At 41.0% G+C, this 16,979-nt stretch overlaps 2 protein-coding genes across 4 annotated transcripts; one reads left to right on the top strand and one right to left on the bottom strand.

The window, feature by feature from the left end:
• The first annotated feature begins 843 nt into the window (after window positions 1-843).
• LOC103423155 (uncharacterized) lies at window positions 844-10,837 on the top strand. Of its 2 annotated transcripts, none has more exons than XM_008361224.4 (6): window positions 844-1,025; window positions 1,229-1,424; window positions 1,512-1,563; window positions 2,051-2,109; window positions 9,883-9,928; window positions 10,528-10,837. In XM_008361224.4, exons 2-6 carry the CDS (start codon window positions 1,305-1,307, stop codon window positions 10,653-10,655), a joined length of 405 nt encoding a protein of 134 aa, XP_008359446.2. In that variant the 5' UTR covers window positions 844-1,025; window positions 1,229-1,304; the 3' UTR covers window positions 10,656-10,837. The 2 variants fall into 2 exon arrangements, with proteins under 2 accessions (XP_008359446.2, XP_028946076.1); XM_029090243.2 differs by having other exon boundaries at window positions 890-1,025; window positions 1,244-1,424.
• Window positions 10,838-13,658: 2,821 nt separating this feature from the next.
• Window positions 13,659-16,040, bottom strand: LOC103449294 (thioredoxin-like 1-1, chloroplastic). 2 transcript variants are annotated; one of them, XM_008388579.4, is made up of 4 exons: window positions 15,294-16,040; window positions 14,721-15,062; window positions 14,176-14,431; window positions 13,659-13,997 (listed from the first exon to the last, which is right to left on the bottom strand). In XM_008388579.4, exons 1-3 carry the CDS (start codon window positions 15,558-15,560, stop codon window positions 14,180-14,182), a joined length of 861 nt encoding a protein of 286 aa, XP_008386801.3. In that variant the 5' UTR covers window positions 15,561-16,040; the 3' UTR covers window positions 13,659-13,997; window positions 14,176-14,179. The 2 variants fall into 2 exon arrangements, with proteins under 2 accessions (XP_008386801.3, XP_070665039.1); XM_070808938.1 differs by having other exon boundaries at window positions 13,659-14,431.
• Window positions 16,041-16,979: the final 939 nt, after the last annotated feature.

Raw genomic sequence — 16,979 nt, 5'->3', positions numbered from 1 at the left:
TTCAACCAAGAGGCCAATTACAGCGCGACACGTGTTGACATCAGAAGCCAATCACAACACGACACGTGTCAATGTCAGAATGAAACTAGAAACTCTCTTCTATAAATAGAGATTATTCTCTCACAATATTTCCGAATGTCATTTGTACTAAATCATTCACTTGTACTCACTAAAGGAGAGCTTGAACCTATGTACTTGTGTAAACCCTTCATAATTAATGAGAACTCCTCTACTCCGTGGACGTAGCCAATCTAGGTGAACCACGTACATCTTGTGTTTGCTTCCCTGTCTCTATCCATTTACATACTTATCCACACTAATGATCGGAGCAATCTAGCGAAGGTCACAAACTTAACACTTTCTGTTGTACCAAAGTCCTCACTGATTTTGTGCATCAACAAAAGTTACCATTTGCTTACCTCAGTTTGTCCTCTACATTGCCGAGCTAAACGCCCAGAGCAGATAACCAGCGTTAGTACAATTGACTCATAGGATGACCAAAGTAGATTTGGAGGCAACTGATCTTGATGACAAGAGAGGTGATGCTCCTATGAGGTTGAAAATTAATGCTGGAGCACTTGGAGCCTTTGTTTGTGAAGAACAATGTAATGTACACAAATACAAAAGGTTTTGTCAATTGGAAAACTATACTTGTGCAAGTGTGGGACCTATTCATGTAATGGAAACCTAGACCGAATCATCCAACCGATGTAAGTGTGTTTTAGCTGTTGTGAGAAACCTAAAATTAAGGTTATATTAATAATTTTACATCAAGTTTTGATTATAATTATCATGAAATTAAAATAATGACTATAATTTTATATGAGTTTTAAAATTTAGTTATTTTTCCATATTTCCAACTCCAATACCGGTTAGTGAGAAAATTTCTCTTATTTTCCCGGGTGTTGTACCAACCACACAAGAACTCAAAGCCCAGTCCTACCGAACCGAAGACCCACCCAACCCCGTGAGCGGAGCTACCTCATCCCGTCGGCGGCGACCTCACTCCTCATTCAGACTGGCAGGTAGGATTCTCAAATCTCGTCACTTTTCTGGTTGTCTCTGATAGTTTGATTCTTGTATCGCAAATGAAATTAGCAATGGCTGGATTGAGGTTCAAATTTCTTTGATTTCTTTTGTTTGAAAGGCCTTACGAGTTAGGAATCATCATGGCCGGAGCCAGAAACATAACATATTTAATTTTAGTGAATGATGAATTTTTTTACAGGCGTTCATTGTGAAGGATGATCTGGTGCCTGTTATATACAATTTAAATTCAAGACGTGTATTAGAGAAAAAGAGCGATGGCCGATTCCAAACCTGAAACTAGTATGAGATGCCATCATTGTGCAGGTCCTCTTTCTATGAAGATGGAAACGAGCGAGTGGACTGTTGCACCTCTTATTAGGGATAGCTTTTCAATGGTATTCTTTTCTAATTTCATCTGCCACCGCATCTCAATATATGGTCTGTCGACTGTCGGTGAAATTTATTTCGTGTTTATGGTACAGATTGGCTCAGCTGTTGGTGGCACAGCAAGTGCTTTTTATGGATTCAACCATGGTAATCTATTATTCGTTTTCTTTAGTAAAGATTATTTGCATGAATTTCTTAGGGTTTTTAGCCATAATGGTCCCTGAAATTTAAAATCGATAGAATGGGTCCTGAATTTTGGTTCTTAATTAGCAGGGATTTTTCATGGAATGACCAAAATGACTGATGGTAGACAAACTTAGGGACCAACCATTTTGGCTAAAATGCCAAGTTCTTAAATGCTTCGAGCGGCACAAGGATCGTAAAATAGAGATTGCTTGTTGGGTTCTTCAATGTCTATGGTTTTGTTTCAGTTTTTCATTATAATATATGTGAAACATCCTTCTCTTATCCACCTAGTGGAGTTTTGAAAATAGTTTTGCTCTCATGTTACCTTGATGTAGTTAAAGTGTTTTCTTTACTTATTCTGTTGGCATAGGATGGACGTCATCCTCGTTAAACGTCTCCCTCCTTAGCTTGTTTCCTAATACCTTTGTTATTGTGTCTCTTGGTGCAGTGATGCCTATAGTTCGGAGGTGGGTAAAAGGACCCATGTGGTTGCACTTTTTCATTGGTGTAAGTTCTTTAATGCTTTTGCAATATTACAAGTTATTGTGCTGCATATGACTAAGTATGAAAATGCCAGTACCAGTACAACTAAAAGTAGTTCAGATTATTGAACCTACTAAAATTATCTAATGGTTAAAAGGATTTCAAATTAAACTTTAGAAAATGCTAAACCAATTATTGATGCATCAAATGAACATGCTAGTGAATAAACATGTAGGCCCATGATAAACATATGCATGTAGAGCAATGTTTTAAAAGGCGAAGGCATAGGCAAGGCGTTTCATGGATAGCCCTACCTAGGTGAAAGCCTCACAACACCTAAAATTTTAATATATATTATGTATATAATTATATTTATAAAATATAATACTTTGTAAAACAAATATAATTATAACTAAATCAAAGATAATATCATCTTCTTCATTACTAAGTCTAGTTGTACTTGGAAATTATGTCATATGGTCTTAGAATGTTGTATACAAGCTGGATGGATGAAGTGGAAGAGTGCATCCGGCGTGTTGTGTGACCGCCGTATGCCACTGAAGCTCAAGGGAAAATTTTATAGGACGGCAATAAGGCCGGCGATGTTGTATGGCACAGAATGTTGGGCGGTGAAGCATCAACACGTACACAAAATGGGTGTAGCGGAGATGAGGATGCTTCGTTGGATGTGTGGGCACACGAGAAAGGATAAGATTAGGAATGAGGATATCCGGGGTAAAGTAGGAGTAGCCGAAATTGAAGGAAAGATGAGAGAAAATCGGTTACGGTGGTTTGGACATGTGCAAAGAAGGCCTACTGACGCTCCGATTAGAAGATGCGACTATGGGACAGAGGTTCAGGGCCGAAGGGGCAGAGGAAGACCTAGGAAAACTTTGGAAGAGACCCTAAGAAAAGACTTAGAGTACTTGGATCTAACGGAGGACATGACACAGGACAGAACACAATGGCGTTCTAAGATTCATATAGCCGATCCCACTCAGTGACTTGGATTTTCCAAGTCTCCAACCAAGAAGTTTTCCTCACTCGGGAAATTAAGGGAACACTACCTCAACCTATATGCTTCACTCACAAAGCTTCAACATACAAGCTTCAACAAAAGAAAATTCAAAGAACTTAGCGAAGAAGGCTTTGGTGTATTTAACACAATACGTTGAAATGAAGGAAAGCTTATTTATTGATATCCCCGATAAGTTACAAATATGTACATATACTTGAGTCAAAATAAACAAACAAGAGGGAGCCTTCACAAAGGTTGCTTAGGAGAAGTCTCAGCAGGCGGTAGAGCCCCAGAAAGAAAGGGCACCGGAGGAGGATCATTCGGAGCCTCAGTACTGGACAAAACCCTAGAAGGAGGAGGCATCAGAGGTTGATCATTTGGAGCTTCATTACGCGGTACAGCCCCAGAAGACGAAGGCAATAAATGCCTTTGGAACAAACCCACAAATCTCTGATGATCAAGTAAAACCTGACCATCAGATTCCTTCATCTGGTCAAGCTTCCTCTTCATGTTTGTAGCATAGTCATGTGCGAGCCGGTGCAACTGTTTATTCTCATGCTTGAGCCCTCTAATCTCCTGTTTGAGACTCATCACTTCAGCCGCCAATGATTCAACTTGGCGGGTTCGAGCAAATAGGCGTTGGGCCATATTAGACACAGAACCTGCACACTGAACACTGAGAGCCAGAGAATCCTTAACAGCCAACTCATCAGACCGTTTGGAAAGTAGTCTGTTATCTTTGGGAGTGAGAAGGTTCCTGGCCACTACCGCAGCGGTCATATCATTCTTCATCACGGAATCCCTAACGGTAAGAGGACCAGTAGGGGAGACGAAGGATGGGCGCCATATGTTGTCTGGAGAAGGCGGGGCTGCCTCTTCAACAAGGTTCAAGTCAAAACGACGGTCGGAGGGGCCAGACATTTTCAAAGGTGTTGAAGAGAGAAGAGGTCGGACAAATCAAGATCTTAGAAGTGCAAGAATGGAGCTTCTACTGGTGGATATTCAAGTGTGCTTTGGAACTTAATGTCAGCCCCTATAAAAATCTGCACTCGACGAAGCTTCAGAAATCGAAGAGGCGCCTGCTCAGAAATCGAAGAGGCGTTTGCTTTCTCAAAAGCTGGGCTGCTCAGAGACCACGAGGGTCGATCTCAGAAATCGAAGAGGCGTTTGCTTTCTCAAAAGCTGGGCTGTTCAAAGACCACGAAGGCCGATCTCAGAAATCGAAGAGGCTTGCTTTCTCAAAAGCTGGGATGCTCAAAGACCACGAGGGCCGATCTCAGAAATCGAAGAGGCACCTACTTTTCCAGCCTTGTCAGCACCTGTCACACGCACACTCAGCTTTGCGGAAACTATGGGCATTCTGTCGAAAATTTCTGACGAAGTAGAAAGCACATGAATCGTACTGTTCAATCACCCACTTCCCACACGCAACAGTAGCTCATGGGTACCACGGATAACTTTGCCAAAGTTCTCTGACAAAGTTGAGACACGTGAAGCTTGCAGCTCCCACTACATCGCTCTGACCAAGAAGGGTAAAAGAATTGCAAAGAAACAACACTAACAAAGTTTAAACACATAAATTTTGAAGGTCTAGCTACCATATTATTACTCACAAGGGTAAAGGAACAGTACCACTGCTGGATAATTGGAAAGTCCCGGTGTGTCAACCTCTGTGCTTCGTGGCAAGGTAGACTAGCAAACATGCCCAACCTGTACTCACATTCGAGAAAACACTCCCAACAAGATTGCTTGCTCCAAAATCGAAGAGGCACCGCCCTCCGAATCTCGAGAGCCAAACTCCCAACATGATTACTTTCTCAAAAATCGAAGAGAGGGTAAAGGAACAGTACCACTGCTGGATAATTGGAAAGTCCCTGTGTGTCAACCTTTGTGTTTCGTGGCAAGGTAGACTAGCAAACATGCCCAACCTTTACTCACATTCGAGAAAACACTCCCAACAAGATTGCTTGCTCCAAAATTGAAGAGGCACCGCCTTCCGAATCTCGAGAGCCAGACTCCCAACATGATTACTTTCTCAAAAATCGAAGAGAGGGTAAAGGAACAGTACCACTGCTGGATAATTGGAAAGTCCCTGTGTGTCAACCTCTGTGCTTCGTGGCAAGGTAGACTAGTAAACACGTCCAACCTTTACTCACATTCGAGAAAACACTCCCAACAAGATTGCTTGCTCCAAAATCGAAGAGGCACCGCCCTCCGAATCTCGAGAGCCAGACTCCCAACATGATTACTTTCTCAAAAATCGAAGAGACACCGCTCTCCGAATCTCGAGAGCCAGACCCCCAGCAGGATTGCTTTCTCAAAAATCGAAGAGGCATCGTTCTCCGAATCTCGAGAGCCAGATCCCCGACAGGATTGCTTGTTCGAAAATCGAAGAGGCACCACTTTCCCAACTTAAAGAGCTGGATCTCCTTGGATAAAGCTTGTCTGTAATCTTCACACGCAACATCAGCTTTCCAGATACCACAGACCACTTTTTCAAAGTGCTCTGACAGGGTTAAAACATGTGAAGCTGGCAGCTCCCACTACCGTGCTATAACCAAGCAGGGTAAAGGAATAGCATTATTACTTGATGTTAGGGAGACTCCTATATATGTCGACCTCCATCCCTAACGGACAGGCAGACTTGCAAAAATGCTCAACCCTTTCTCTTATCTGAGAGGGCACTCCCAACGAAGCCTTTCGAAATATTCAGCTTTCTTTCCCCCCGATAATACCTCTGTAAACAAGCTATACTAGAGCAAGAATATCTCATATCATCAGGGTTAAAAGCAAGAGTATCCCATATCATGCTTTTTCCCTGTCTTTTCCTTTGGCCTTGTTCTTACCTGCAAGACAAGGAGAAAGAGAGCAATCAGTCAGCACTTGGAATCAAGCTTTCAGCCAGGAACTGACTGCCTGGAACCCCTTACCTGATTACTTACCTGGCATTGCTCTCGAGTACTCATCTTCAAAATCTTATGCTTCCAGGGAAGATACCGCATCTGCCTGAGGAACAAATAGGGCAAGTGAGAAGGATACAAGGAAGCATGTGGAGACAAGCGTAACAGCACACGTGCCGATACATCCACTACTCTGTCAAAAGCAAAAGTATCCCATATCAGCAGGGTCGAACGTACTCTAGATTTGATGGACTTGTTTTGACCCTCAAATTCTTCAGTCGGCCTTATACTCTGGAGGAAACCAGAAAACCCTCCAGCCCAGTTCAAGAATAAGCCTGTGGAAAGTTACTTCTTCAAAAGCAAAAGTATCCCATATCATCTCTCCTCATTTTTCTTCTCTTTATCCTTCATGCTGCCTGCAAGATAGGGAGAATGTGAACAATCAGCCGGAGCTCTGATTGCTTACCTTGTCTGTCACCTCTTTCAGCAGATCCCCTAGCTCGGCGACTTGGGGGACTCCTACTACATGGTTTGTATCGCGCTTGACCAAGCATGAAACTACAAGTAAGTTTCAAGTGAAATTGATACATTACCTTGTGCATCTCCACCAGTTACAGATACCACCCCTGGATGGAGGAAGAGTACTTCCAGAGAAGATGCCACATCTACCTATGAGACAGATAAGGCAAGTCAAGACGATACCACACTCCGGTACTTAGAAGTTTCGTGGCTACGAGACCATTCTCCCACAATATTTCCTAATGTCATTTGTACTAAATCATTCACTTGTACTCATTAAAGGAGAGCTTGAACCTATGTACTTGTGTAAACCCTTCACAATTAATGAGAACTCCTCTATTCCGTGGACGTAGCCAATCTGGGTGAACCACGTACATCTTGTGTTTGCTTTTGTGTAAACCCTTCACAATTAATGAGAACTCCTCTATTCCGTGGACGTAGCCAATCTGGGTGAACCACGTACATCTTGTGTTTGCTTTCCTATCTCTATCCATTTATATACTTATCCACACTAATGACCGGAACAATCTAGCGAAGATCACAAAAAGTGACCGTTTTCGCTACCTAGGATCTATCTTGCAAGAGAACGGAGAATTAGATGGAGATCTCAACCATAGAATACAAGCTGGATGGATGAAGTGTAAGAGTGCATCCAGCGTGTTGTGTGACCGTCGTAGGCCACTGAAGTTCAAGGGAAAATTTTATAGGACGGCAATAAGGCCAGCGATGTTGTATGGCACAGAATGTTGGGCAGTGAAGCATCAACGTACACAAAATGGGTGTAGCGGAGATGAGGATGCTTCGTGGGATGTATGGGCACACGAGAAAGGATAAGATTGGGAATGAGGTTATCCGAGGTAAAGTAGGAGTAGCCAAAATTGAAGGAAATATGAGAGAAAATTGGTTCCGGTGGTTTGGACATGTGCAAAGAAGGCCTACTGACGCTCCGGCTCGAAAATGTGACTACGGGACAGAGGTTCAGGGCCGAAGGGGTAGAGGAAGACCTAGGAAAACTTTGGAAGAGACCCTAAGAAAAGACTTGAGTACTTGGATCTAACGGAGGACATGACACAAAACCGAGCGCAATGGCGTTCTAGGATTCATATAGCCGACCCCACTCAGTGGGAAAAGGCTTTGTTGTTGTTGTTGTTGTTGGTCTTAGAATGTTGTAATTATTTATTTTATTGTAACCATTTATAGAGAACTTCAAGAGAAATAAGGTTGAGTGGCCATAATTATAGGGAGTTTCAAGGAAAATAAAGGCTGAAAGTCTCAATTATAGGGAATTCAAAAGGAAATAAAGGCTGAGTGGAGCAACCTTTTCCCACTGAGTGGGGTCGGCTGTATGAATCCTAGAATATTATTGCACTCGGATATGTGCCATGTTTTCCGTTAGATCCAAGTACTCCAAGTCTTTTCTTAGAGTCTCTTCCAAAGTCTTCCTAGGTCTTCCTCTACCCTTTTGGCCCCTTACCTCAGTCTCGTAATTGCATCTTCTGACCGGAGCGTTTGTAGGCTTTCGTTTCACATGCCCAAACCACTGTAACCGATTTTCTCTCATCTTTCCTTTAATTTCGGCTACTCCTACTTTACCTCGGATATCCTCATTCCTAATCTTATCCTGGTTCTGACTGGAGCAATGATAGGAAATTTAAAATGAAATAAAGGCTGGGTGGGCAATATTCTAGGGAATTTAAATGAAAATTAAGGCTGCGCGACGGGAGCAGTTCTAGGGAATTTCAAGAGAAATAAATCTTTGTTAATTGAAAGGCTAGGTGGCGGAATCTGAATGGGCAACAATTAAAAAAATAACAAAAAAAAAAAAAAAATAGAAAAGAGTTAGAGCTAGAGAGAAACTCTCTCTTTCTTCTTCGTTGAAACTATAATGGCTTCTCTGCATTTCAGAACCAGACCTGGGTTTCCAAGTAAAAAAACACCTAGATGAACGCCTGGGTGCACCTCAGCCGCCTAGGCGCACCCCGAGGCCACCTTATGCTGACCCCCACAAAACAGGGACGAAAACCCAGCCCCCGCCTCCAAGGCCGGCTAGTCGAGGTTTTTAAAACACTGATGTAGAGTTAAACAGTGCTCGCATGACATGAATTTTTTTCTGGTTTCTTTTGCCAAACCATTAGAACTATAAGTTGAGGATAAATTTAATTTTGAAAGAGAAATAGGTGGCCTCTTAGCTGCAGTCTTTAACCTTACATTTTTTTGTGTGTTCTGTGGGTGAATGTAATGCTTTCCTTTGGGATGGATTTGTTATGGGAATGCGAAGGTCCTAATTTATTTTCTTGAGCATTTGATCTTGTGCATCTCGTCCTTCCGAATCACAATGAGATATGCTAAAGTCCTCATTTGATCTTATATAAATGAGATTTCCTTATGAAAAAACTCATCTTGTTCAGAATTAGAATGCAGGAAGCCATGTTTACCTCCTAGATTTCATAGACATCTTGTCCCAATTTCGAGGCGAATCAGTAGACATAATTGACTTCCCACCATGAGTTGTTAAACTCCTCTATAGAATCGAGCACCCTCCCTAAAAAAGAAGTTTCTGGTGCTTCCATTGAAAATTATGTTTCACCTTCATGACAAACATTTTTGTGGAAGTAGGTTTGGTAGCACTTATATCCCTCGAGCGGCATATTTGCCACAAATCTTATGCACTTCGTTAGCTAGGATAAGAATTGTAATGTTTGATAAAGATACTATTTTACTGCAAAAACACAATAAAACAATGAGGGGGAAATGAGTGGTCAAGATTGTAATCACATCTCAAGGCTTTTTGTTCCTTTCTTTCACTCTGACCTGATCAAGGAATATTGTTGTCAGAGACTATTTTTGACGTCTTAGTCTCTACACAAATTGTTGTTTTATGCTTTACCGACTGAACTGTCCACACTTATATAGTTACAATATTTATGGTTATAGATTGATGTGAACATGAAAATGGTACATTGTGTTAGTTGGGTTTCCTGCCAAATTGCGGAGTGGACCCAAACGAGCAGATAGCACTTTGTTAAGTTCCTAATTAGCGTATAAGTGCGTTGGTATATGGTATAATATATGTTCTATATATACGTGTGCACACACGCACACAGATTATCAGGTGATCAAAATTTATCATGGTTAGGAAAATAAATTATACTTTGCCAAGCCTATATTTTATCAGTTGGACATGGATTGGATTTTGTGTATCTGCATGCATGCATTTATGTCTCAGAATATTTCAATTTATGTTCCTAAGACTTTGGAAGGATTGGATTGTTTCTGAGTTTTCTTTGTTGCACTACTTGTATCTCCTAAATTTTTCAATGGCTACAGCGAATAACACAAATCTCCCTTTTGCAACTGTAGGCTCCGCCTGTGATTGTATTCTCTTCAGCTTGTGCAGGTTTAGCAGGTCAGTGATTGTCTTGTTATACTAACCACGTTCATGAGGTGTGGGCTATTTGACTAGTTTTCACTTTGACCAATGTCTAGTTATTAAACTTTGTTAGAGAAAATATTTTCAAAACACCTTTCATGTGCAAATGTCTAGGTTTCTTAGACGGCATGCCTCTTTGTTATAGTTTTGTGAAGTCTTTGATAATGAAGGTGTACCACATGTTCATTATTGAGCAACCAGTTGTGCAATGTAATCTTCGTGTAGTGACTTGATAGTAGTATTTGGGACCTGGATTATTTGATCGAGTTAGTACATCTGACATATACCAAAACAAAAGTACTGAACTTACGAAAGAGACTAAAAGTCCTGTAGCTATATGAACCACAGCATAGTTTTGAAATTAGTGCTTGTCACTGGTGCAAACTTTGAGATGATGCTTCCAGATGTTGGATTGGTGTGAATTAATGTCTAGTCTGGTGGGAAACAATAATACTGATGCAATGGCTGGTACGAACTATCTGGCTCAAAGGCAAGGACAATATCCAGTGCATTATTTTACGGTTGTGCAATTCCGTTTGACACTCATCTAATGATGCCTTTTGGACAATTTGCAGGCGGTGCCGTTCCAGCGTTGGCCCAACTTGCTTCTTCATCTTATCATGCAGTGATCTCATCGTCCTCGTTGCCGCCAACTTCTCAAGATGAAAAGATGCAGGAGTCCAGAACTTCCTCGATTCTGTAATGTTGTATAGTTTTACGCGTGGAAAAGACGCGTTAGAGAACCATCCAGGTTTGACCTGTGTAGTTGTCCACCAGATCAAGGTTGTCTGCTTGAGGCAGACACAAGTTTTGGTCATAAAAAGTAAGTTACGATGCAAATTATTTATGCAGTCAATAAAATTGTCAGTTTTATAGGATATGAAATACCTAATTGCGTTTTAGTTTCCTCGAACCCTAGTGCTTTTCTCTCCATCTTTCATGTAAATCAGGAAATACATGCAAGGCTGAACACGGATGTATCCCAATGACAGTATCTGTACGTATCATATTATAAGGGTCCTTGGAACAAATTGCATGGTTGTCAGTTTAATATTTGTTCTAAATGCTGCTCAACCGAGATTTTGCCAAGGCTGAGGAGAGATTTTTTAGTGTGACCGGCACACGAGGTGGTACATCATGTGTCACTATACAAATGGTGGGATATGTGTGTTAAAAACTTAATAACTTAAAAAATAAAATTTCTCACTACTTACATAAAGCACGTGGTGTACCATCCGTATTTTCGACATAATAAAAAATTTCTCCAGGCTGAGGAAATACCCCCCTTGTTGTCTAGAAGATGAATAGTCACAGGGAAATGTAAGTGTGAGTGGGCAAGTGCGGATAAGAGGTAAGGACCAGCACTATTGAACGAGAGAATTGTTCGTTGCGCCAAGCATCTAGTTGTCGATTAAGGTTTGTGCCCTTGGGATTTTAGGAAAGGTAATGTAAGGAGACTAAATTTTTCAAATCAAATTTGCAAACTAAATGATGTTGTAGATGATTAGATTATTAATTAAGTATCCATTAACGTGTTTTTTCTTTATTGGTGACACATAATTTGATTTGCAAACTTTGTTTATAAATTTGATCTTTCGAGCATTATCCTTTTAGGAATATGCACAATGAAATTACTGGATGATTGAGCTTCAATAATAGTCAAGCTGCAGAGGAAGAGATATGAATGCTGCATCCACATTGTAGAACCATAGTTCAGTACTGACTCCTGAGTTTCGTTCTAATTTAAATTTTAGTTGATTTAAAAAATGAAAAAATCGAGGATGGGCTTAAACCGGAAGACTCGGGCTGCGCTTAGTTTTGGGCCGCCAAAAATGGGTTGAGAAGGGGCCGAGTGTAAAGTGTAAACAACCGCCTTTTAGGAATATATAAAAAGGGAGGATAGAAACCCTAAGAGGTTCAACTACTTGATCTTATCTGAGCAGAGGGGCGCCGAACCGAGTGGCTGAGGCTGAGCCACCCTCCCTCCCTTTGGCCTCTCATGATGTTTCAGGGTTCTAGGGCTGCTGGCGGCTCTCGACCGTCACTCGCTGGTTTGGTGTCTCAAACCCTCCTGCAGTGAAGACTGCCCGCAGTCAGAGCCCTCTAAAATTCATTCCATATGATATGATATGGGGGCAGTGATGGCTCAGCGGGCTTACCCCCTTCTCCATCCCCATCCAAATTAAAATTTTCATATAAATTTGTTTTATTCATTTTATGATTGTTTTGGTAGTTTACTATGCATCTGGATCAGATGAGATGAGAGAGGATAGTAAAAATTGGATATGTGGTGGTTGTTTTAGTTGAATTTCTTTTAGATACCTTGTCTCTCCTGTACATTTCTTATTGCATGTCACTTTTGAATGAATGATATATTACTTTGGTATCTTGATTGATGTGGACGATTGAGTTGCTACTTGGTAGTTTAGCTGTTAAAACATGTATATATATATATCACCTTGCTTTTTCCGTTTCGTTTTGTTTTGTTTTGTTAGTGTACCTTTTGTAATACGGTATCCTTGTTGGGTTTTGAGTGATATTTAATCAGCTTCAGATTCAGGCATGACGTACACCAGCCCTGCCGCCAGCGCCAGCCTCAGCAGGGACAGATGAAAATCTTTAGGGCTTAGGGTTTAGTTGCTTGCATTGTGTTGTGGGCTGTATGCAATTAATGAATTCAAAGTGTAGAAAGATAACAATTTGTGATAAACAAGAATTCTTTTAATGTAAACCATCTGTTGGTGCAAAATGTATTTATGGCCTTGTATAAAAAAGAAATCATAAATCCCTAATTACAATTCTCAAGTATCACTAGTGAAATACTTTATGCACTCTGATTCGGTCAAAACAAAAAATGACAAGTTCTTGTTTTTTAAAAGCTCAGGAAAAATTAATTAACACAACAATTATTTTTTAAAGTAACAAAACATGTGTTAAAATATTATTTGAGCAAAATAAAAAATGAATACATAAAGGACTCATTAATAGGTGGTTTTTTAGTTAAAATGGTCATGAAATTTGCATGACATATTATTTTAGTTTATAAGATTTGAAATTATACAATTACCATTTTAATTAAAAACCAATCTTAAGGAGTAGCCGAGTAATATCTATTTATTAATATTTGATTCATTACCACCCGTCATTGATCATAGAAAAAACATAAGGAGGAAGACGAGTTCAATGATGACAGCGTAAGACGTGTTCAAAACAAGAGGAAGGAACACGGGGACGGAGGAGGATACGACAACACGGCACGAAAGGGAACCTGCTACTCCCTTGTATTTGTGTTGCTTGGAATTTTGTTGAATGAGTCACCCATGAGTCCATGACTTATGCAATGTGGTGGGGTAGCCACCGTTATCCGCCTTTATCCGTTCCTTTATGTGTTTGTGAGTGTATAAACTAAGAAAGGCCACGTTGATGACTCCACTAACACACCAATTCTTATCCAGTCCATCTCGCCTTCTCCCTTTTTCTTTTTCTTTATCTTTATCCAATCCGAGTGCAAGAGTGCAAGAGTGCAAGAGTGCAAGAGTTTGTGTTTATGAAGCACTATTGGGATCTACCGACTTCACTCGTTCATTCATTATCTTGTCTGGTTTTAAACCTTTTAGCACGTCTCTTGGATTTGAATTCTGAAATATATAATACATGCATAATAAAGAGTTGAGGGTGCAGTGCACTTGAAAATCAGCACTCAACATTGCATTCAAACTTCAAACTTGAAATCCCATATATTATACTTGCATACATACGTACATATATATATATGATACGATGATACCACACCCCAGTAAAAACAACAGGTGAGGAGAGGAGTATCAAGGATCTTCAATCTTCCCACTGACTCAATACTACATACAGAACAAGAAGACCAAGAAGCAGCTCTTAATTACATACACATTTGCAGACGTCATATCATAAGGGCGGACCAACATTCCGACAGATTGCTCTCTTCAAATTTACAACACATGATTTTTGCACGCAGGCTTGGATCCCAAAAACCAATTCCAAAGCCCTGCAACGTTCAACTCTTCCGCGCCTGTTTGGGGGGGAGGGGAAACCCTTAGAAACCTTAAGACTATTACTTATATGTTCCACTCTTACTCTTGCATATATGATCATATCGCATCAACAAGAAACACTACTGTACACAATACAACAAGGTGAGCAGAGTAAATGGGTGGGTTTAGGGAATCGGGATGGTGAAGAACACTGACCACGTCATCTCCAGGCGGTGACCACTTGAGCAGACTGTGAGGTTGCCGACGGAAGAGGAAGACGAGATGGTGCCTCTTCAGCCACAATCACTTCCTCCTTGGCAGGCACATCTTCAGTTGGTTTAGGAGTGTAGGTAAATGAGAGATCTTTGTTGGCAGCAAGAGCGAGGAGCTCTTTCTCCTCCAGCCCTTTTGTTGGCCCAAGGCTGCACCGCTCTGGCTTGTGCTTGGCTAATGCATCTCTAAACTTCTTGATCTGCCAAGTCAACATGTTATCATAACAACCATCAGGGAACAACACCAACACCAATACAAACAGCAAACATTATTTGCCAATGCCATCCGACCAGCAAACTTTATCCAAGAGAGAAAAAACCACAGCTAACCAATAAATAAGATTAAAAACAAGACTCAAAATGCTTATCAGGACGTGAAAAGGATGGCATATAAATTCGAACTCAGCTTTTGGAAAAGTCCCCAATACCAATAGACGGATTCAATAATAAACTCATCAGAGACCAAATGAAGGAAAGACAAACACTAACCGTGGCGTTGGTGCAGCTGAAGCTGCAAAGGCGACCATGAGCACCTCGGTAAAATCGGAAGAAGGGGAGGACATGAACATTGAGACTGTAACACATGGACTTGTGTTCCTCGTAGTTCACCTGAAGGAATTGGACATCCGGGTTCATCTCTGCCAGCTGACATATCTTGGGATGAAGAGCTTTGCAGCCACCACAGCCAGGAGAGAAGAAATCAACGATCACCAGCTTATCCCCGGCGTTTGAAAGGGATTCCACTAGGTCCTCTGCAGATGACACCTCTTTCATGTTGGGCTGATTCCCCTTCTCCCACCATTTCGCAGCCTTCCCAATCCGAAATCCAGACTGCAAAATTCCATTCCCCCACAACAAAAAAAAAAAAAAACACAAACCAGTTTTTGGCTTAAGCAATCAAAAAGCATAGACAAAATCTCCTCATGACTTAATTGATCAAATATTGATCCGAAAGTTGACTTAAATTTGGGGAAAATCATCAATCGTGAGCAATAATATCTGAAACCCAGCGGAGCAGGGGAATCAGATTCAGAACAAGGATATGGGAAGAAAGAAACGAACCTGCTGGGAATAAACGGCAGAAGAAGCGTGGGATTGGGAATTCCCCCTGATGCCGGTGGCTTGAAAAGCAATCCTTTTTCCGTGAAAATCACTCTTTGTGGACAAGGATAGTGATGAAATGTCGGGATTCAGTTTGAAAGAGCAAGAGAAAGACCCTGATTTATTGTAATTACAACTCTTTGGGAAAACGGAGATGCTGCTTTTTTGGTTTTGATGATGATGATGCCAGGACGACAACAGACCGGTTTTGCTCAAAACTTCCGCCATCGACGATCGATCGATCGGTCTCTGAATTCAATTTCCACCAAACCCCCAAACAAACAAACAAATAATAATTGAGAGAATTGCGATTTGATCGACTTGAGATTTGAGAATTGAGAATTTGGGAGAATCGAGAATTTGGGAGAATAAAGAAAAGGAAAGGAAAGAAATGGCTCAAAGTTGAAGCAAAGAGCACGCGGCTGGGAAACTTGACAGCGTTTTCAAGGGGGAAAAGGAAAAGGATAAACGAGAAAGCAGGAGAATTCTTCCTACGTAACAACCAACAACAGTAAAATCTACACTCTTGTCTGGAACCTTATTTAACCGTACGTTATGTCGACGGCACTTAATCACACGGTTACAAAACTATAACAAGAGTTGTGGTCTGTGTGTGCGGTTCAACGTAACTTGTGGTGTAGACTCAGCAGAGAGAGAAAATTGTACACAGACAGACAGACAGACGGACAGACATGTTAGATAAGGGTTAATTTGTATTTTAATTTTAATTTGATGGATATGGTGGAACTTGGACTTGCCAGCGCACGTGAACAGGAGAGATTCTTTGGGACACGTGGCGATAGTTTACACTGCCTCATCCCTTGAATCCCCTTCATCTTGGATTATTCTTTGGGATATTATACATTTCAATGTCGCTTCTTCGCCACCTCAATCCACGAGTCAATTTCATTATAGGACACTCTATAAAAGGCAATTATAGCCATTTATATTTAAAGAGGTTGAAGGGATTTCTACAATATATACTTATAGAGGGCGTCGAGCAACATCTAAACACAACATCTGAACAAGAAGGTTACTTTCTCTAGTCCCCTTCATTTAACTATTCTTATTCAAATATATAATTTTAATGTGCAGAAATGAAAATTCAAAAAGAGCGATGGATCCCAAACACGATGCTGAGGTGAGGCCCATTCATTATTTTCTTTTGGGAGGGAGGGGGGAGTGTCATTTTAAAGCCCCGTGGGCAAGAAGCACACAGCCCAACTACAACGGTACGCAGAGAAAGCATAGTTGGACAAAAACCGGAATCTAACTTCGAGTTACAGAATCCCTCAGGTGTAAGTTTGTGCTGGTGCCTGGTGCGGCGGCTCCGCCTCCTCCAACTCCAAATATGCTCCAACTCCACCTTCAGCTTCGTGCTGGATTTCCCCGCACCCATCCATTAATTCAAACCCAATTGCCACTACCACCAAAACTCCAATTGCTAGAATAGTCGACCCCTTTTTCTCTCCAGCTGATCCCAACAACATTGTTAGAGTAAAATTTGCAGTTCCTAAACAAAACGTCCGAGTCTGTAATCTTAGACTAGTGCTTGTTTTCAGTTGTAATTATTTTAATCTAAGTTTGTCTCACGTGCTCTTGATCACAAAATGGCAAGTATTTCAAAGATATCCACTCAAGTAAGTT

Source organism: Malus domestica, chromosome 12, assembly GCF_042453785.1.
Source record: "Malus domestica chromosome 12, GDT2T_hap1".
Lineage (NCBI taxonomy): Eukaryota > Viridiplantae > Streptophyta > Magnoliopsida > Rosales > Rosaceae > Malus > Malus domestica.
The sequence above is the reverse complement of the archived record's forward strand: the minus strand, read 5'-3'. Positions and strand labels throughout refer to the sequence as shown.

Bases quoted from the DNA above. Each gene is read 5' to 3' on its own strand.
- LOC103449294 (XM_070808938.1), bottom strand. From the start codon at position 15,560: ATGGCGGAAGTTTTGAGCAAAACCGGTCTGTTGTCGTCCTGGCATCAT. The intron at 15,063-15,293 runs GTTCGTTTCTTT...GGAATTTTGCAG, and splicing joins CTGCCGTTTATTCCCAGCAG to TCTGGATTTCGGATTGGGAA. The intron at 14,432-14,720 runs GTTAGTGTTTGT...TTGACTTGGCAG, and splicing joins TCAGCTGCACCAACGCCACG to ATCAAGAAGTTTAGAGATGC.
- LOC103423155 (XM_008361224.4), top strand. From the start codon at position 1,305: ATGGCCGATTCCAAACCTGAAACTAGTATGAGATGCCATCATTGTGCA. The intron at 1,425-1,511 runs GTATTCTTTTCT...TTTATGGTACAG, and splicing joins TTAGGGATAGCTTTTCAATG to ATTGGCTCAGCTGTTGGTGG. The intron at 2,110-9,882 runs GTAAGTTCTTTA...TTGCAACTGTAG, and splicing joins GGTTGCACTTTTTCATTGGT to GCTCCGCCTGTGATTGTATT.